Genomic DNA, 15,637 nt, shown 5'->3' on the forward strand with positions numbered 1-15,637 from the left:
TCACGGTCCAGTGCCTCCCATCTTCATACAGTGACGTCCTCTTTCCTGTTGTGGCTCCCAGGCAGGTGCACTGTGCTGCAGCCATGACAGGAAGGAAAGAGGATGTCACTGTATGAAGTTGGGCGTTGCTGTCTGGTCTGGCACCTCCCATCGGACCAGACTGCTGTAGATAAGCCCCTGATGGTGCCAGCAGCTCATATTTGAAAAAAGGGTGACAGATTCCCTTAACACCTTGCTCCGCTATCAGCCCTAGTAGCTGCAGTATGATTTGTGACAGCAGTGGAGACTTGTTGCTGATCCTGGGGAGGATGAAGAAACTCTTTATTTACATTTTTTCTGAACTGCAGCTGAAAATGCAAAGTCTATCTTGTATCATCACCTTAATACTACAGGCTTTGTTTAATATTGAATCAAATTGTGATTTTCTGCCATGTAAAGAAGGCAGCCATTAAATTGAGTTATTAAATGGCAAAAATACTGCATAATGGTCTTACTAGAGATCAAGTTTAATCCTACTCTGTAGTGCAGACTTTATGCTTATGACTATTAAAGGCAGGATGCCGGCTTACTACGCTGTGGTTGACGACAATGGAAGAGAAATTGCATGGTTTCTCAGTTTACTATATAAAATTCACTGAGTTCTTCTGTTAAACTATTTGGGTATTAAGCAAGTTGGATTACAGTATGCTCAATGCTGGCCATGTGCCTGCTGTAATGCATAGTCTCTGCCATTATGGTTCTCTAGAAATGGAGCAAGAAATGTGGAGATGTGTCAAACTCCAAAAAGCTTTAAGTGGCACACTGCAGGAGTTTTGAATAATGAGTCATGTCTAATGAATTCAGACAAACTTTGTTTCAGTGACAAGCTTTACCAGAATATTAGGGAAGTACTGATATGACCTGGATATAACATGTACTGGCACTCAGTGTGGACAGTGTGAACAGCCTTGTCTGACCTCAGCACCCTGCTATCTCCAGTATTCAGATGCTCTACTGGGACCACATCTTCCGACACATAGCCTTCTCTTAAAGAAAGTCTTCTAATAGTATTCATTTTCCCATTGTTTGCTGTAGAGACTTGGATGAGCTGTACAACCATATTACCACTGTGTATGGGACTTTATTTCATGTGAGTTGTGATGGTTCCAGCACATGCAGCCATTGAGATTTTCTAGAATTATAGTCCTGATGTGTGCATACAGTAAGAACTCAATAGTTAACTTCTCCATGCATGCTAGGGTACATACCAATCCCATACAAGCCTGAACCAGTGGGCTCTCAAAACACTTAAGTTTTGCATAATTAACAAGTATACTGTACTCTTATGAAGCATGGTGATGTAACTTCAGCACCTGTCCCTTGGTCCAGGAACATCCTCAGCGTTCATTCTGACAGTTTTTCCCCCTCTATCAGATGGGCTTACATGCACTTGGCTTATTTTAGTAGTTCAGTTGGCTCCCTTACCCAATCTAGTATCTTCCTGGACCACACAACCAGCACTGCAATTGGGCTATCAATGCAGGGAACAATTGTTTTTCTTACAGTCTGCAAAACATATAAAAATAACTAACTTATGTCTATGGCAAATCCTATTAATGAATGTAAAAAAAAAGTCAGAATCCAAGGGTTGATCAGTTAAGTGTGAAAGAAGCTTACAACCCTGCTCTGATCTAAGTGTCAACCACCAAATGCAGAGGGATTCTCAGCACAAAAATGATTGTGCAAACACCAAGCACATGAGGTCAGCCAACCTTTGGTGTGGCCGAGCAATGCCTTCACTTGTAGACAGTGTGCAGGTAGAGCAATCTGAATGTTGAAAAGGCTGCAGCGCTTAGACACCTTGTCCCTGTCAAACAGCTGATCAGTGGGGATAGTCAGATCCCCAGCGATCTGATTTTGATGACCTGGAAACTTTACCTGTAAAAAGAAGGTTGGCACAAACTTACTGTTCAAACTAAGCGCTGACACCTGATGTAGCCATGTAGTGGCCGATCAGGTCAGTGTACATGCCCTATCTCTCCTCCCTGCCTCCTGTAAAGCCAGAACTATCAATCAAAGGAGACAGGGTTAGATGGAAAACTACCAGAGTACTGTTTGGCTGCACCAGGTGCCTGGTTTGGACAGTCGTTTTGTGCTGACAGACTGCTGTTATCAAGTTTACAATTAATAAATTGCTGCCAATGTATTAGGTTCCTAATTAGGAATGACCTAACGATCCATGTGCCCTGGCACAGCTCTGATGGTACTCGGCCTGAATTAGCAAATACCAGGGAATAAAGATAATTTTGGGCTCAAGGAACGATTGTTAGGATCCTTATTAGGAAGGAAATAATGTCGGCAGGACCTTAATACCAGGAAGCTTGATAGCCTATTCCCTTTAGGGCCTTGACATAACATTGTGACAACTAGGGGAAAAGTTTGTTATTGATTGCCATTTTTTTTTTTTTTTTTTATACACACCTTGGAGCACCACCTCACATGTACAGTGAGCACCCCTTATATAACCTATAACTAGGGGAAAAGTGAGGTGGTTTAGATGTGTGTGGGACAGTAACTAGTTTGATAAAACAATAAATGTGAGCCAAATTTATAGCACATGATGGAAAGCTTTACCGATCCCTACAACAAGCAGTAATTGCATTTGGCTGTATTCACACAGCACCATTTTACAGTACCTAGAAAACCTGAGATCTCAGAAATGTCACTTTTTATGGCTGGGAGCACACATACGAGAAACACAGCCGAGTCTCGCATGTTACTCGCTGGCATCCTGGAGCAGAGAGTCAGCCGCATGTATTGCTATGCAACCACACACTCCGCTCCCGAGTGCCGGGTATTAACATGCGAGACTCGCCTGTTTCTCGCATGTGTGATCTCAGTCTGTTACACACTTAATTTTTGTTTTTCAGACCTGGCTCATCAGGTAAAGTGTCTGTCCTTCAGAGCTGCACTCTCTGTGCTGATGACTCATTGATAGTATACAGTCTCGTGATTAACAATACCTGGAAGTTGGACTGGAAACACAAGTTCCAAGACAAGCCGGAGGCTTGTAATCCTGCAAACCACGGGAACTATTGTTTTTTTGAGGGTGTGTGGAAATCACTGTATCAAACCTTGTACACATTTTATCTTGGGTGCATGCGATATATAGTAAGTGTATACCACACACTAAATCTTGCTGGGATATGCTGTATGGGAAAGCAGTTTGTAGCACCTTCCTGAAAAACCTGGAAGATTTGCAGCACATTTCCCCGGGGCCAAAAAGAAAAATCCATACAGGCCAAAGTTTTGAAGGACATCAGCTAAGATAAGGCTACATTCACGTGCAGTGACTTGCTGCAGCCAAAACATGCTCTGGGCAGTAAAAACTCAGGTTTGGTGCATTTTTTTATTTTTTCCTGCCTTTGTGTGCAAAGTACATGCGTGTTGTCTATAGCACACATTCAGTAAAGTTAGTTTTATTCACCAAAACTGCATTTTTGCATTCTACAAATGCAAAAGAACAGCTGCAAAAACGCTGAAAAAAAAGTTGATATGCTGCAGTTCTCAGTCAGGGGAAAAAAAGATTTTTAGACGTGTGAGAAGATAGTAAGGCACCTGAATCTGGGGGAGGTATAGGTGACCACTTAGGGTGTGTGCACACGCTGCAGATTCTGCTGCAGTTCCGGCTGCTGCGGAGTCGCAGCAGTTTTTGCAGTGGGGGACAGTACCATAATATCCTATGGATATTGAAATCCACAGTGCAGACAGTGTGGATTTTTCCGCAGTTTCTAAACCGCAGAAAGAATTGACATGTCAATTCTTTCTGCGGATTCCGCTGCAGTTTGCCATCTCCATTGTGGAGATGCAAAACCGCAGGTCTTTTGACCGGCAGATTTACCTGCGGATTTTACAAAATCCGTGCGGCCAAATCCGCACCCCATTCCGCAGCGTGTGCACGTACCCTAAAAGGGGTTGTCGGAGTAATTATTTTTGGTTTTATAATGTGAATTACATGTGCTTGACACGTCAGAAGGTTTGATTGGAACAAAGGTCTGTCTGTAGAGCCCCTCCACTAGCAGCGAGCTGATCAGCAGTGCACCCACGGTGTGTGTGTATATAAGTATGTGTATATAGCAGCGGTCACATTCCATGGTCAGTCGCCACCACTGCCTTCAGATGTTTTTAAAAAATTTTTTTTATTAGCGACGTCTCCTCCTGCATTTAAATCCACAGCCATAGACCAATTTACCAGTAAACAAAAGGAGCTCATCCCCAATTAAACCCAATCACAAGAAGTCTGGAAGATAATTCACTAATGCATTACAAGTCCACTTAACGTATGGACAAAATCTTTATCATTCATTTTTGGCATTGCCAAGGTGAGGTGTACAGTGTGACCATATCAGGTGGAGCTTAAATTTTTTCATTTTACTCCACGCAACAGTCCACAAGAGGTACATGGATCTCTGGCTATTTCTCATAGAGGGCTTATATGTGCAGTCTCTATAGTGGCTCGTCTTTGAATTTACTCCAATTTTGTTAGTATTGTCTTATGACTTTCTCAGATATACTTAAAGGGCACCTGTCAGACGATCAGTCGGCAGCATGAGTGATGCCAGGCATATTATTTTCTGATAGAGAAAATATACTTTAAAGATCCAGTTTGATATCATAAGGTGAGAAATGGCTAGTCCGTTTCCAATGCTGGCCAGATCATAGCGCTGCTGCTGGTGACTGATAGGTGTGTATATGCGAAGGCGAGACCTGTCAATCATCTGTAACGGTGCTGGGAAGAGCCGGCCTGGGCCCACAATCAAAGGCAAAACTAGTCCAGTCCCTTTAGCCAGCTCTTCCCAGCACCTCTGCAGATAATTGAGAGGTCTCATTCACGTGTACACACCTGTTAATCACCTGCACCTGAATTAGTCTCGTCTACGGTTGTGATCCTTGGTCACAACGTCAAAGTAATTTTATATGTGGCTGCGAGTCATACTGCCTGTGGTTTGGGAAGCAGGAAATTAAGGACTGTGCCCCCGACAGCAGATTTTTGGTCTGAAACCTGGGTGTGTGACAAGACCCCCTTGGGTGGTACACCCGTTAGGCTGGGATCACACGTGAGAAACTCCGATGAGTCTCGCACGTCAATACCCGGCACTCTGGACCGGAGTGTGCGGCTGCATGTATTTCTTTGCAGCTGCATGCTCCGCTCCCGAGTGCCGGGTTTTGACGTGCGAGACTGCCGAGTTTCTCACGTGTGATCCTGGCCTTATATGCACTATTCCCTCAGAAATGGTGAGTCGAGTGCGGAGAATCTCTGATCGTGAAGTCTAGCAGGTCGGAGATTTAGGCTTTAGAGGAATTGTACATCTTTAAGACACACATGACCGTATAAAGCGCACAGAGCTTGGAGTACAGTGCACCAACTGGCTGGCGGCTTTCCGGACCCAAATATGGGAACTTCATGTATTTCTATGCAGTTGTCGAGCTCTAGTAGGGAGAGCTGCCAGCCACTCCGAACAAGGCATTAAAACTTGCAATCTCCCCGTCAGATGGAGTTCACAGCCGGATTCTTCGATAACTCCCCAATTCATGTATATATGTTAAAAAAAATGTCTCAATGTCCCCTTTAAATGCTCTGTATATGCCATACTGGAGAACAACATGGCAGCAATCAGTCTCTGGAGCACAGCCTGCATTGTTCTGCTGGTCACGTCCTCGCTCTGCTGACCACGACAGCAGCTTCTCCCTGCCGCTCTCCACCGCTGTACTATGGTGTCCGGCTCCAGAGGTCGCCCTCACCCCAACATGGGGATACCCAGCACTGAGTCCACATGCCTGACCTGATTGTGATGGTACTGAACACTGGGAAAACCGGAGTCTCAAAAGAAACCAACATAAACGTGGGGAGAACATGCAAACTCCATACAGACCTTGCCCTTCACTGACCCCCAGACCTCCGCTATAGGGAATGAATGGGGGCCGATGGAGCGGCTCCATTCCAACGGGTGTAAAATTGGTGATCCCAGCGGTCGGACCTCCTCCAACTGCAACGTTATCACTGGACAACCCCTTTAAAGGAGTCTCCCGGGGAAAAAAAGGGGGACCTGGACTTTTGGAGGAGTTATCGGACCCCTCAGGTACATGGCGAAGCCAAACATTCTTGCTCATACCGTTTGGATGCTGCGTCCTTAGATGGAGCCCTGGAATCCCAACGTACACGTGGGGGTGGGGCAAAGAAAAGGCGTGGCCTGAAAGAGTGGGAGGAGCTATATAATTATTATAGTGCTATATTATATAAGAAGTCTGTAAGAGAAACTAGGGGAAGAAACGACCGCCATATCCAGCCGATGCTGTGTGTGAAGCCATGGCACTGGTTTACCGTAAAAAAGCAGTTTTTACATAAAGAACCCCCAATATCGATACACCAGGTCCATAATCCACAGAAGACCACCCAACCATCACAGTACCTATGCAGTAGCCCACTAAAAGGGCCGACAATGGGCAAGAGGCCTATAAAGCGGGCTTGGTTTCCCAATTTTATAACTAAATGTTTTAGAAAACATGAAGAAGGAGCAGATTATATCCCAGAATATTTCCTGCACAAGACGTAAATCTTGAAAAGGGCGACCTTCCCAAGATGGCGGATCCGACCTTCTAAAGATGGCCGACCTGACCTTCTCAAGATGGCCGCGGGTGTGTCCCAGGTCACGTGGCGGCCGCCCGGACGTCCTTTCATGTGATTCGAGCTCACGTCACGTGACTGACTCAGCTTGTATTTTCCTTCCTACGAGCCAAAGGCCGGGTGGCGGATGAGGGAAGGCGGCAAGGGCAGAGGCACTGACGGGTAAATTGATGCTCAGCGATGCCTTCCAATAAGTCCGTGTCTGACGCCACCATCGTCCAATTCAGGAACTGCCGGATCCTCAGAGACCATAAACTACAATGGTGAGTGACCTGCGGGCTGGACTAATGTAGGGGGCGGGTTAGCAAACCTTGTCCAAAACTTGTCCAATCAAAAGTAGAATGGTAACCCTTAGCAACCTATCACAACACTTACCAAACACTTAGCAACCTATCAGAACGTTGCTTTAATTTATTATTGCACCTTAACGATATGTAAGGCCTATTCTGATTGGTAGTTATGGGGAAACTTCCCTTTTCCTCTGCTTTAGTTTTAACCCTTGATCTGTCACCATGGACACTATATTATGGTCTGTGGCCAGATTTCTGGGTATTTTATTAAAAATGAATCTGTATTAAAAAAATGAGGATGCTGGTCGGCATCAGTCAACAGAAACGTGCTGCCTGCTGTAAAATTCATTTAATCTGGCAATTGATAATTTGGAAAGCAGGAAAAAGGCAGATTGTGTATTGTATGGCACAGAGGTTGTCCCCATTCACATCAGTCTCTGCTAGAGGTGAGCAGTTTGGTTGCGCCATTTTAGTCCAGTCCGGTCCTCCATGGCAGTCAGTCTTTGGCATTGTAGGTGCCATGACATTGTGTGAGGCCTAGGAAGTGCCCTGGATGCCCGGTTGCAGAAACGGAGATCGTCTGCCATGGAGGAGCGGACTGGACGCAGTATCAGGCCAGTGCATATCGAATTTCTCATCTGCAATCCCTACCTAAGGGGATGTCCAGACATGGCGGAATATCCCCCCGCAGATCTTGCTGCAACTCTGCGGTGAATCCACAGCAAAATCTGCAATTTGTTGCGTATCTGCCCTTCGCATGCAGCTACTCGTACGGCTACTGAGGCCGTAGATCACTGAATGCCGATACTACATCACACCCGCAAGGCCTCAGCAAGCAAGTTTCAAAAAGTGGGAATTTTTGTGACTTGCTTGCTTCGGTATTGTCACCTGTAGCAGCAGCGGGCAGCATACAGGTATCTGCTAAGTCACCACATAACCCCAACCTTACTGAGGCGTGAGGTGCGCTGGGCCTCGTTACTACAGGGATCAGGTGATAGCCTCTTCTCTTTGGGTACTACGAGGACTAGGTCGGGTCACCTGAGCTGATATCTGTCCCTTCTCTCACAGGGAGGATCTCTGGGTGCGACAAGGGAAGATTCTTAACCCTGAAAAGCTTTTCTTTGATGAGAAAGGTGCAGCCGATGTCCAGGTGGACTGTCGGGGGAGAATCATTGCCCCCGGATTCATTGACCTCCAGATCAATGGTAAGAGACTGCTGCCTAGATGAGGCTCTCATTAGCTTATGTACATGGCGGAGGCGGCTCATAGTAAGATTATATGATCTGGGCTTTGTGAGAGACGGCCAAGTAATACTTAAAGGGGTATTCCTATCCGCTAAGGCTAGGATAGGCCAATTATTATTGTAGGGGCCACAGTGTCAGTGTAGTGCTCCATCGCTGTACAGCTGGTTGATCTACAGATCGGCATCCCTTTTGAGCCACATTCAGACATACATTTTTTTCCCCTATGCAACTACTATGCTGAATCCATTTTTATCCACGTGTTCATTTTTACCTATAACGTGGCACCTGTTTTTTTTTCTCATATGCAGAAAAAAAAAATATGTGTTTCTCATTCCCAGTAAAAAGCCAATCTCTTCTAGGTCTGTGAAAAATGGACACCAATTTCAAAAGCAGATATGCTATTTTTTTTTTTTTCCCCAGACTCGGCAAAACCCATGTGATCCACTCCATAGACTAGAATAGGATGCGCTCATAGCGTAAATGCTGCAAACTTGAAGCCAGATTTGTGCAGGGAAATTCCATTCAAATTCCATGCAGTGCCAGCTATATGGCGAGATGATGAGAAAATCCTTATTCTTCTCAAAGCTGGGCGATTTTTCTTTTCTTTTTTCTTTTTTTTTTTTTTTCTTTTCTTTTTTTTTTTTTCCCTCCCTTTCTTCCAAGTTGCATAATTTCAACTTTTTTTTTTAATTATTTATATGTCTGCTTAGCCGTATGGGGTTTGGTTTCTGTGTGAGAGCTTGTTTTTTTGTGTTCTGTTTTGAAGTTCAAACAGTGTTTTGATCACTTTTTCTTGCATTTTTTTTTTTTTTTTTTAGGGGGAGAGTAGAGTGCGGCGATTAATAAATGGCAATTTGGGTGCTACCATTTAATAGCTTAAATAATTTTAATATTTTGATAGGTCAGACTTTTATGAACACGGCTCACCCGGCTGCAGCTTTGTTGATTCCTCTGGATCTTAATTATTTGTACAAAGACAGGGTGAGTGAGTGAAGCCAGCGCTGATTGGCCCCATGGATCGCGTGACGTAAAAATGTCACGCAATCTCCGAGAGAACCAATCCCAATAGGTGTTATTATTTTACAAGGGGCAAACATAGGGATTGAGAAGGGGTTGTCTGAGGAGTGGACAATCCCTTTAATCCATCAGCTCTTCGCACATGCTATATTATAAATGCCACAGTCAGTGATTGACAGCAGCATCTAAATGGTTAAACAGCTGTGACTGGAGATGGCTCTGGTTGCTGCTGTCATAGGCAGATGCCGGCTGTTTAGCACAGCCGGGATCTACTTAGTACGGACCGGGCACAGCTCCTTGGCCCGCTCCGTACACCACGCACCCTGTGGCGAAAACGTATGTTAGAGTTATCCAGAAGCCTTCACTTTCACACTGGAGGTGAGTGGCTCTGATGACGTAACATCTACAGATGCCTACTGGGAAGCATGCACGATCGGCGGGTATCGGGCACCTCGCAATGCAGAAATGAGTGGTGCCACAAAACCCCTTTAAATCGTTGTGTAATGCAAAATTCTGCAAATTTGTAAAATTGCGATTCCCTTCTCATGTTCGGGATCTCGGCTTGCTGTCAGTGAATGCGGGCTTTCTTGGATACATCAATCCTAGTTAATTCTGCACAGGTTACAGGTGGAACAACCCTAAATACTGGGATGGGGTAGGCTCTCGCTCTTCTGATAGCGGCTTTATCTCTTGCAGTCAGAAGGTTGTGACTTTTCAGACACTGTTTTCCTTCCTTTCTGTGTTTTTCTTCCTTTTAGGGGGGTTCGGTGTGGATTTTTCCCAGGAAACAGAAGATGCGGTATCAGGGATCTCTCTGGTGGCTCGCAATATCCTGCCGCACGGTGTGACCTCCTTCTGTCCGACCATTGTCACCTCGCCCTCATCCGTCTACTACAAGGTACGAGGCTTTCTAAGGGTTTGAGAATACAAACCGTGCCAAGATTTAATTCCCTCGCCCATGTACTATATGTAATTATTTTTAATCTATCCCTATATAGTATATTTCCACGTGGCACAGCCACGGACAGATATGACCACCAATGGGGCAATGCATTGGTTTCCTTTATAGTTCTAGCCCCAGGTATGTGTAAGCACAGTAATAATCGCACGTGCTGCACGGAAGACTAACCCTTGTCCTTCTCACAGGAATTATCATGTGCCTGTATGATTTGATCCTAGGGTATCTGCCAATAAAAATAAAACAAACACTTGGTGCTGGACTTGACCTTCTGTTATGTTCTCATGTATTTTACGGACACAAAAATCGTAATATATATATATGTCGCTATGAGAGACTTGTTTTTTTATTTGCAATACAAAAAACTAATTATTCCATTTTTTTCCCCCTCCATAGGTGCTTCCCCAGATTTCTGTAAGAAATGGTGGACCAGAGGGTGCTGGAGTGTTGGGTAATGATATAGCTAACTCCTAATTTACCTAAATCACAGTTTCCAAACCAGGGTTAAAGTCTGGTAATTCTTGAAACCTGTACTGGATTAGAAAAGGTGGCGCAATACATCGAAAGGTTGTCTCTGATTTTGCAGCTCAGCCCCATTGACTTCTATGGAGATGAGCAGCAGTACCAGAGGCAGCCCAAAGGTGGCGCAACTTTATTTCTCCCATCTTTCCCATTCCTTATGGTGATCTATATATTGTTTAGTATTATGTTTGTCGCTTAACGTCACCTGTAATTCTACCGGTCGGCAGGTATCCACCTAGAGGGTCCTTACATCAGCGCTGAGAAGAAGGGAGCCCACCCTGAGCACTGCCTGCGTGCCTTCAGTAAGGGGGGATTCCCTGAGCTCCTGAACACCTACGGATCTCTGGATAAAGTCAGCATTGTCACTATTGCCCCTGAGATGGAAAAGAGCGAGGAGGTGATCAAGGAGCTGGTGAAGCGCGGGATCTGCGTCTCCTTAGGTGCGTGCGGTCTTCTTCCATCACATTACAGAACTATCTATAAGAAATACTACCGCCATATGACGCCTGCTCTCCACTGTCTCCAGGTCACTCTGTGGCCAATTTATCTCAGGCTGAACATGCCGTCCGTTCTGGCGCCTCGTTCATCACACATCTCTTTAACGCCATGCTGCCGGTAGGTGGATTGTTGCCACTTCATTATATGTCTGCCCGAGCCGTGTGCCAGATTAGTCGTTGAAAGGGGTTGTCCATCAGCCCACATTTCTTTGTGCCAAATGGGCAAACCTGGCTGTCGCTGCAGGGGTAATTTATGAATGGTCATAGCCTCCCCCCCCCCTTGTGGTAACAGCTGAGGTGGATAAGATGAGCGCCATATTGTTTTAAATTATGTTGCCAGCTATATTCGCCATTAAAGGGGTTTTCTGGCTCCGCTCTCTTCCGCATCAATAGGTAACGCCATATTCACTGACACCTGCCGGGTTTTGTGATTGATCGCCACATATTTACCAGCCCTGGGAAACCCCTTTGAATGACATCTGTTATTTCTGGTTGCACATAGTTGAGTGTATTCTGTTGTTCCCTGTTATCAGCCATGATCTCCCTATTATACCTTGCTTCAATCAATACACATCTACTAAAGTAGCAAATATTCAATATTCATCATGTTTTCACAGTTTCACCACCGGGACCCTGGGATTGTGGGTTTACTGACGAGTGATCAGATCCCGGCTGGGAGGACGGTTTATTATGGGATGATTGCAGACGGAATACACACTAATCCCGCTGCTTTAAGGATTGCCCATCGTGCCCACCCTCATGGTATGTGTGGCTTATGCTGGCTAAACAGTGTATTGTGCTGCGCCCTTTAGTTGGGGTTTGTAAAAGACTTGGGATTATTGAGCGTTTTTTTTAATTACAGATTTTTTTGCATTCTAGGTCTGGTGCTAGTGACAGATGCCATCACAGCCATGGGGCTCGGACCAGGCCGACACACCCTGGGTCAGCAGGAAATACTGATAGACGGCCATGATGCTTATGTAGCTGGTGAGTAGGGATGAGTGGACCCGTAGAATTTTGGGTTTGACCGAACTTTGGCCCAAAGTTTGGTTTGGGTACCAGAACTCTCCACAAACTTGAACCTGAATCCCATAGAAATCAACGGTGACCCAAACTTTGAGTTGAAATCTTTCTCTCCCTCTCACCCTTTACCTCTCTTCCCTCCTCTTGCTCCATCTCTCCCCTTCCCTTCGTCCTCCTTCTGCCTCTCCCCCGCCCCTTGTCCTCCTTCTCCATCTCTTCTCCCGCCCCTCGTCCTCCTTCTCCACCTCTTCCCCCTCGTCCTCCGTCTCCGTCACTTGCACCCCCCCCCTGTCCTCCTCCTACTCTCCCCCCTTGGTGCAAATCATTTTGCAGGACCCGATCCAGCGGTCCTGTCGCCAATCTGTTTCCATCGGCCTCTTGTTACCATATGGGATACCCAGCTCCTCTCTTGATTAGCCGGCTAGGCACAATGTCATGATTGGCTGTGTGGCACATATATAATGTCGCTCCATGCCGGCTAATCAAAAGAAGAGCCATGGATGCCGGGAGGTAGGAAGTGGTTCTCACGGCTCCCATCCAGTGACCACGGATTACCAACCTAGTTGCTGGAGCGGGTCCTGCGAATCGACTTGCACCATCTTTAGTGACCATGGTCTTGTTGGACCCTCCCCAGGTGCGGGTGCTTATTTTTGACGTTGTTTTCCACTCTGTGACTTATTGATGGTTTCCAGATATTTTTTTTCCTACACAGGCAAGTTAGATGTTATATTGCAAAGAGAAGTGTAATTGTCTAGTGCATTGTTATTTTTTTCACTTCAAGGTACTCGCATCCTGGCGGGCAGCATTGCTACGATGGATATGTGCGTCCGGCACTTTCATGAAGCCACAGGTATGTGACATTTATCATTTATGCACAAACCGCGGTGCGGCAAAAGCCTGCACATTACCACGGGTGGGCTGTGGGCCTGGATCCATGCCGGCAGCAGCGTATGGCCACTAGATCTACGGCATTGGGGGAAGTACGCTGGGATGTGATGAGAATAAATCTTCTCCACTGACCCAGCAGTGACTCCCTGCTGGGAGTATTGATTATGCTGCCTGGGTTAAATGAAATCACATATTGACAGCGGCTGGTTGTAATGCCGGGGGCAGACGCCTTGATAACGCGGCTCCCCCTTTTTACCTCCGTGTCATCTAACAGATATCTGATCAAATGACTCGAAAATGATAACTTTCTGATGCAGCGACCCTGACTGACCGCCCTCGATTACTGTATATCCCCGCAGGCTGCACAGTGGAGGACGCATTAGAAGCCGCATCTCTTCACCCAGCGCAAGTTTTGGGCCTGCACCATCGTAAAGGGACGCTGGATTTTGGAGCAGATGCAGGTCTGACTTATAATGACCCTGATCACCTTTGTATATGTAACACTTCCTTTAAGGGTTTAGAAGAACACAACTCCTTACTTCCAAAACAGCGCCACATCTTGCCACAGGATGTATGGGGTACTGCAGTTCAACTTCATTGACTTTAATGGAGTTGCAATACCAGAAATTTCTCCTTGATAGGTGTGGTGCTATTTTGGGAAAAATCAGCCATGTTTTCCAGGCCTGAGTCAACCCTTTCATGTAGAGGGAGTGGGCACCACGTGTTCCCATGGATGTTTATTTTCTCAATATTTCTTCTCTCGTATTTCTCAGACTTTTTACATTTGGACGACAATCTGAACGTAAAAGCGACCTACATAGCGGGAGACGTTGTCTGGAGTTCTCCAGCAATCTGAGGCTCGTCGGGACAGCCATCTTAGGATATATTCTGCTGCTGTGCCTTACTTACCAGCTGCTCTTCTGCATCACCTCACGACGGCCACAAGATGTCGCCAGAGTCCTGATTCTGCTGCATGCTTGGTGGCCATCATCTGTTATTGTTTCTGAATAAGACCAAAGGGGCCGGTGACCGGACTGGGATCCGCAGACGTAAATGGGGGCAATACGATGCGGTCATGTAGTGTCGATCAGATGCAACTAAAGACAATTCAGTGTGAGCAATCAGGGGTACTGACCTAACTCTGGGCAGTGGAGGCAGCCATTTTGTGTCATCCTAAGATGGCCAACGATCATTTAAAGCATTGGAAATTAGAACACATTTCTGCTTTTACCAAAAATAGCGCCACTCATGACCACAGGTTGTGTAGGATATTGCATCCCTGACCCAGTCACTCGCGTGATACTGGACTGCACTACCAGAAGCGACCTGTGGACAGTGGTGGAGCTGGTCCCGAAAGAAAATAGTCAGATTTTTCTGAATCGGTAGCACCCCCCCCCCCCCCCCCCCCCCCGGACGTTTATAGGGGCACTCCTATCTCAGTCAGTTGTAGCACATTCGCTGGATAAATGTACATTTATGTGCACCTCTCTCCAGAAAGTGGGTACTGTACTCGCAGAATGATTGGAGTGAGGACCGCTCCCAGCTATATGTACGGACGTGTCGTAAAGAGCTGAGCAAGCGCGCTAGCGGTCACCTCACCAAGGGGGACGGGTGTCAGGGAGACCCCCATTCTACCCATTCTAGAGATAAGTGCTGCCACAGAAATGAGGCCGGCATCTGTGTCTGATGTGCCGTAGATATGGGAGCTGTTATTACCCCCACTCTGGTAGATGGAAACGCCTATAAATTCACGGTATTAATTCCCTTTTCTTTAGATATTTTCTGTGGAATTGCTGGAAACCATCCCAGCTGTGGCCACATGAAGAAGCGCTCCATCCAAACTCACAGCCATGGAAGCAGCCTCCATCGTATCCCAAATAAAGTGACTATTATTGATGAGCCAGCGGGCTGGGATAAGGAGTTATCCGATCATGCTCGTCTGATACTAAAGTATCTTCGGCGTGCTGGAATACTATGTTTGAGGCCCGGCGGCTGCATGGCTCGTGGCTGTTTGACAGCCGCAACACCTGCAGGGATTGTCTCCCTCATCACTAGTGACACTACCTCTGGCAATGTCAGGAACTTTCCCTGCTGACATCAGCTCGTCTTCATCCCTCAGCACCCGGAAGACCCCTACACATGGTTAGGCTTAACTCCTGATGCCCCCATGCCAGTCATGGTGGATTGCAGAGGACCCGAACGCTGGGAAAAGGATGGATGTCAGTAAGGAAAGAGACGAGATGCAAAATGTATCATTGGTTCTCTAGGTGTAGGATGGAGGACCACTAGACTGAAGATTTATCCAAATTTTTCCCAGTGGTGCGCGCTGTGAGATTTTGCATCTCTCTGGACATGTTAGACCCTTTATTTTTTTTCACAATAATGCATTTTTCTTTTTTAGAGGCTTATCTACTTTTTGTTTTGCTTCTACGCCCAGGCGCTAAATGTTCTTCTTAGCTCCGTTTAGAAAGCAGGAGGCCAGATTATGTATAAAACATAGGCGCTGCTAGCTGTAAGCGTTCAGTTTGCAAAAA

The 15,637-nt window shown here is 46.1% G+C and overlaps 1 protein-coding gene across 1 annotated transcript; it reads left to right on the forward strand.

Moving 5' to 3' along the window:
- Positions 1–5,252: 5,252 nt before the first annotated feature.
- On the forward strand, positions 5,253–14,893 carry AMDHD2 (amidohydrolase domain containing 2). Its single transcript, XM_073553596.1, has 11 exons — positions 5,253–6,927; positions 8,023–8,159; positions 9,974–10,113; positions 10,570–10,624; positions 10,923–11,135; positions 11,222–11,310; positions 11,810–11,954; positions 12,072–12,179; positions 12,997–13,065; positions 13,463–13,564; positions 13,877–14,893. The coding sequence occupies exons 1-11, from the start codon at positions 6,845–6,847 to the stop codon at positions 13,957–13,959; spliced, it is 1,224 nt and encodes a 407-aa protein (XP_073409697.1). The 5' UTR covers positions 5,253–6,844; the 3' UTR covers positions 13,960–14,893.
- Positions 14,894–15,637: the final 744 nt, after the last annotated feature.

The sequence above is a fragment of the Dendrobates tinctorius genome, unplaced genomic scaffold (assembly GCF_039654945.1).
Source record: "Dendrobates tinctorius isolate UK_male_01 unplaced genomic scaffold, ASM3965494v1 ptg000202l, whole genome shotgun sequence".
Lineage (NCBI taxonomy): Eukaryota > Metazoa > Chordata > Amphibia > Anura > Dendrobatidae > Dendrobates > Dendrobates tinctorius.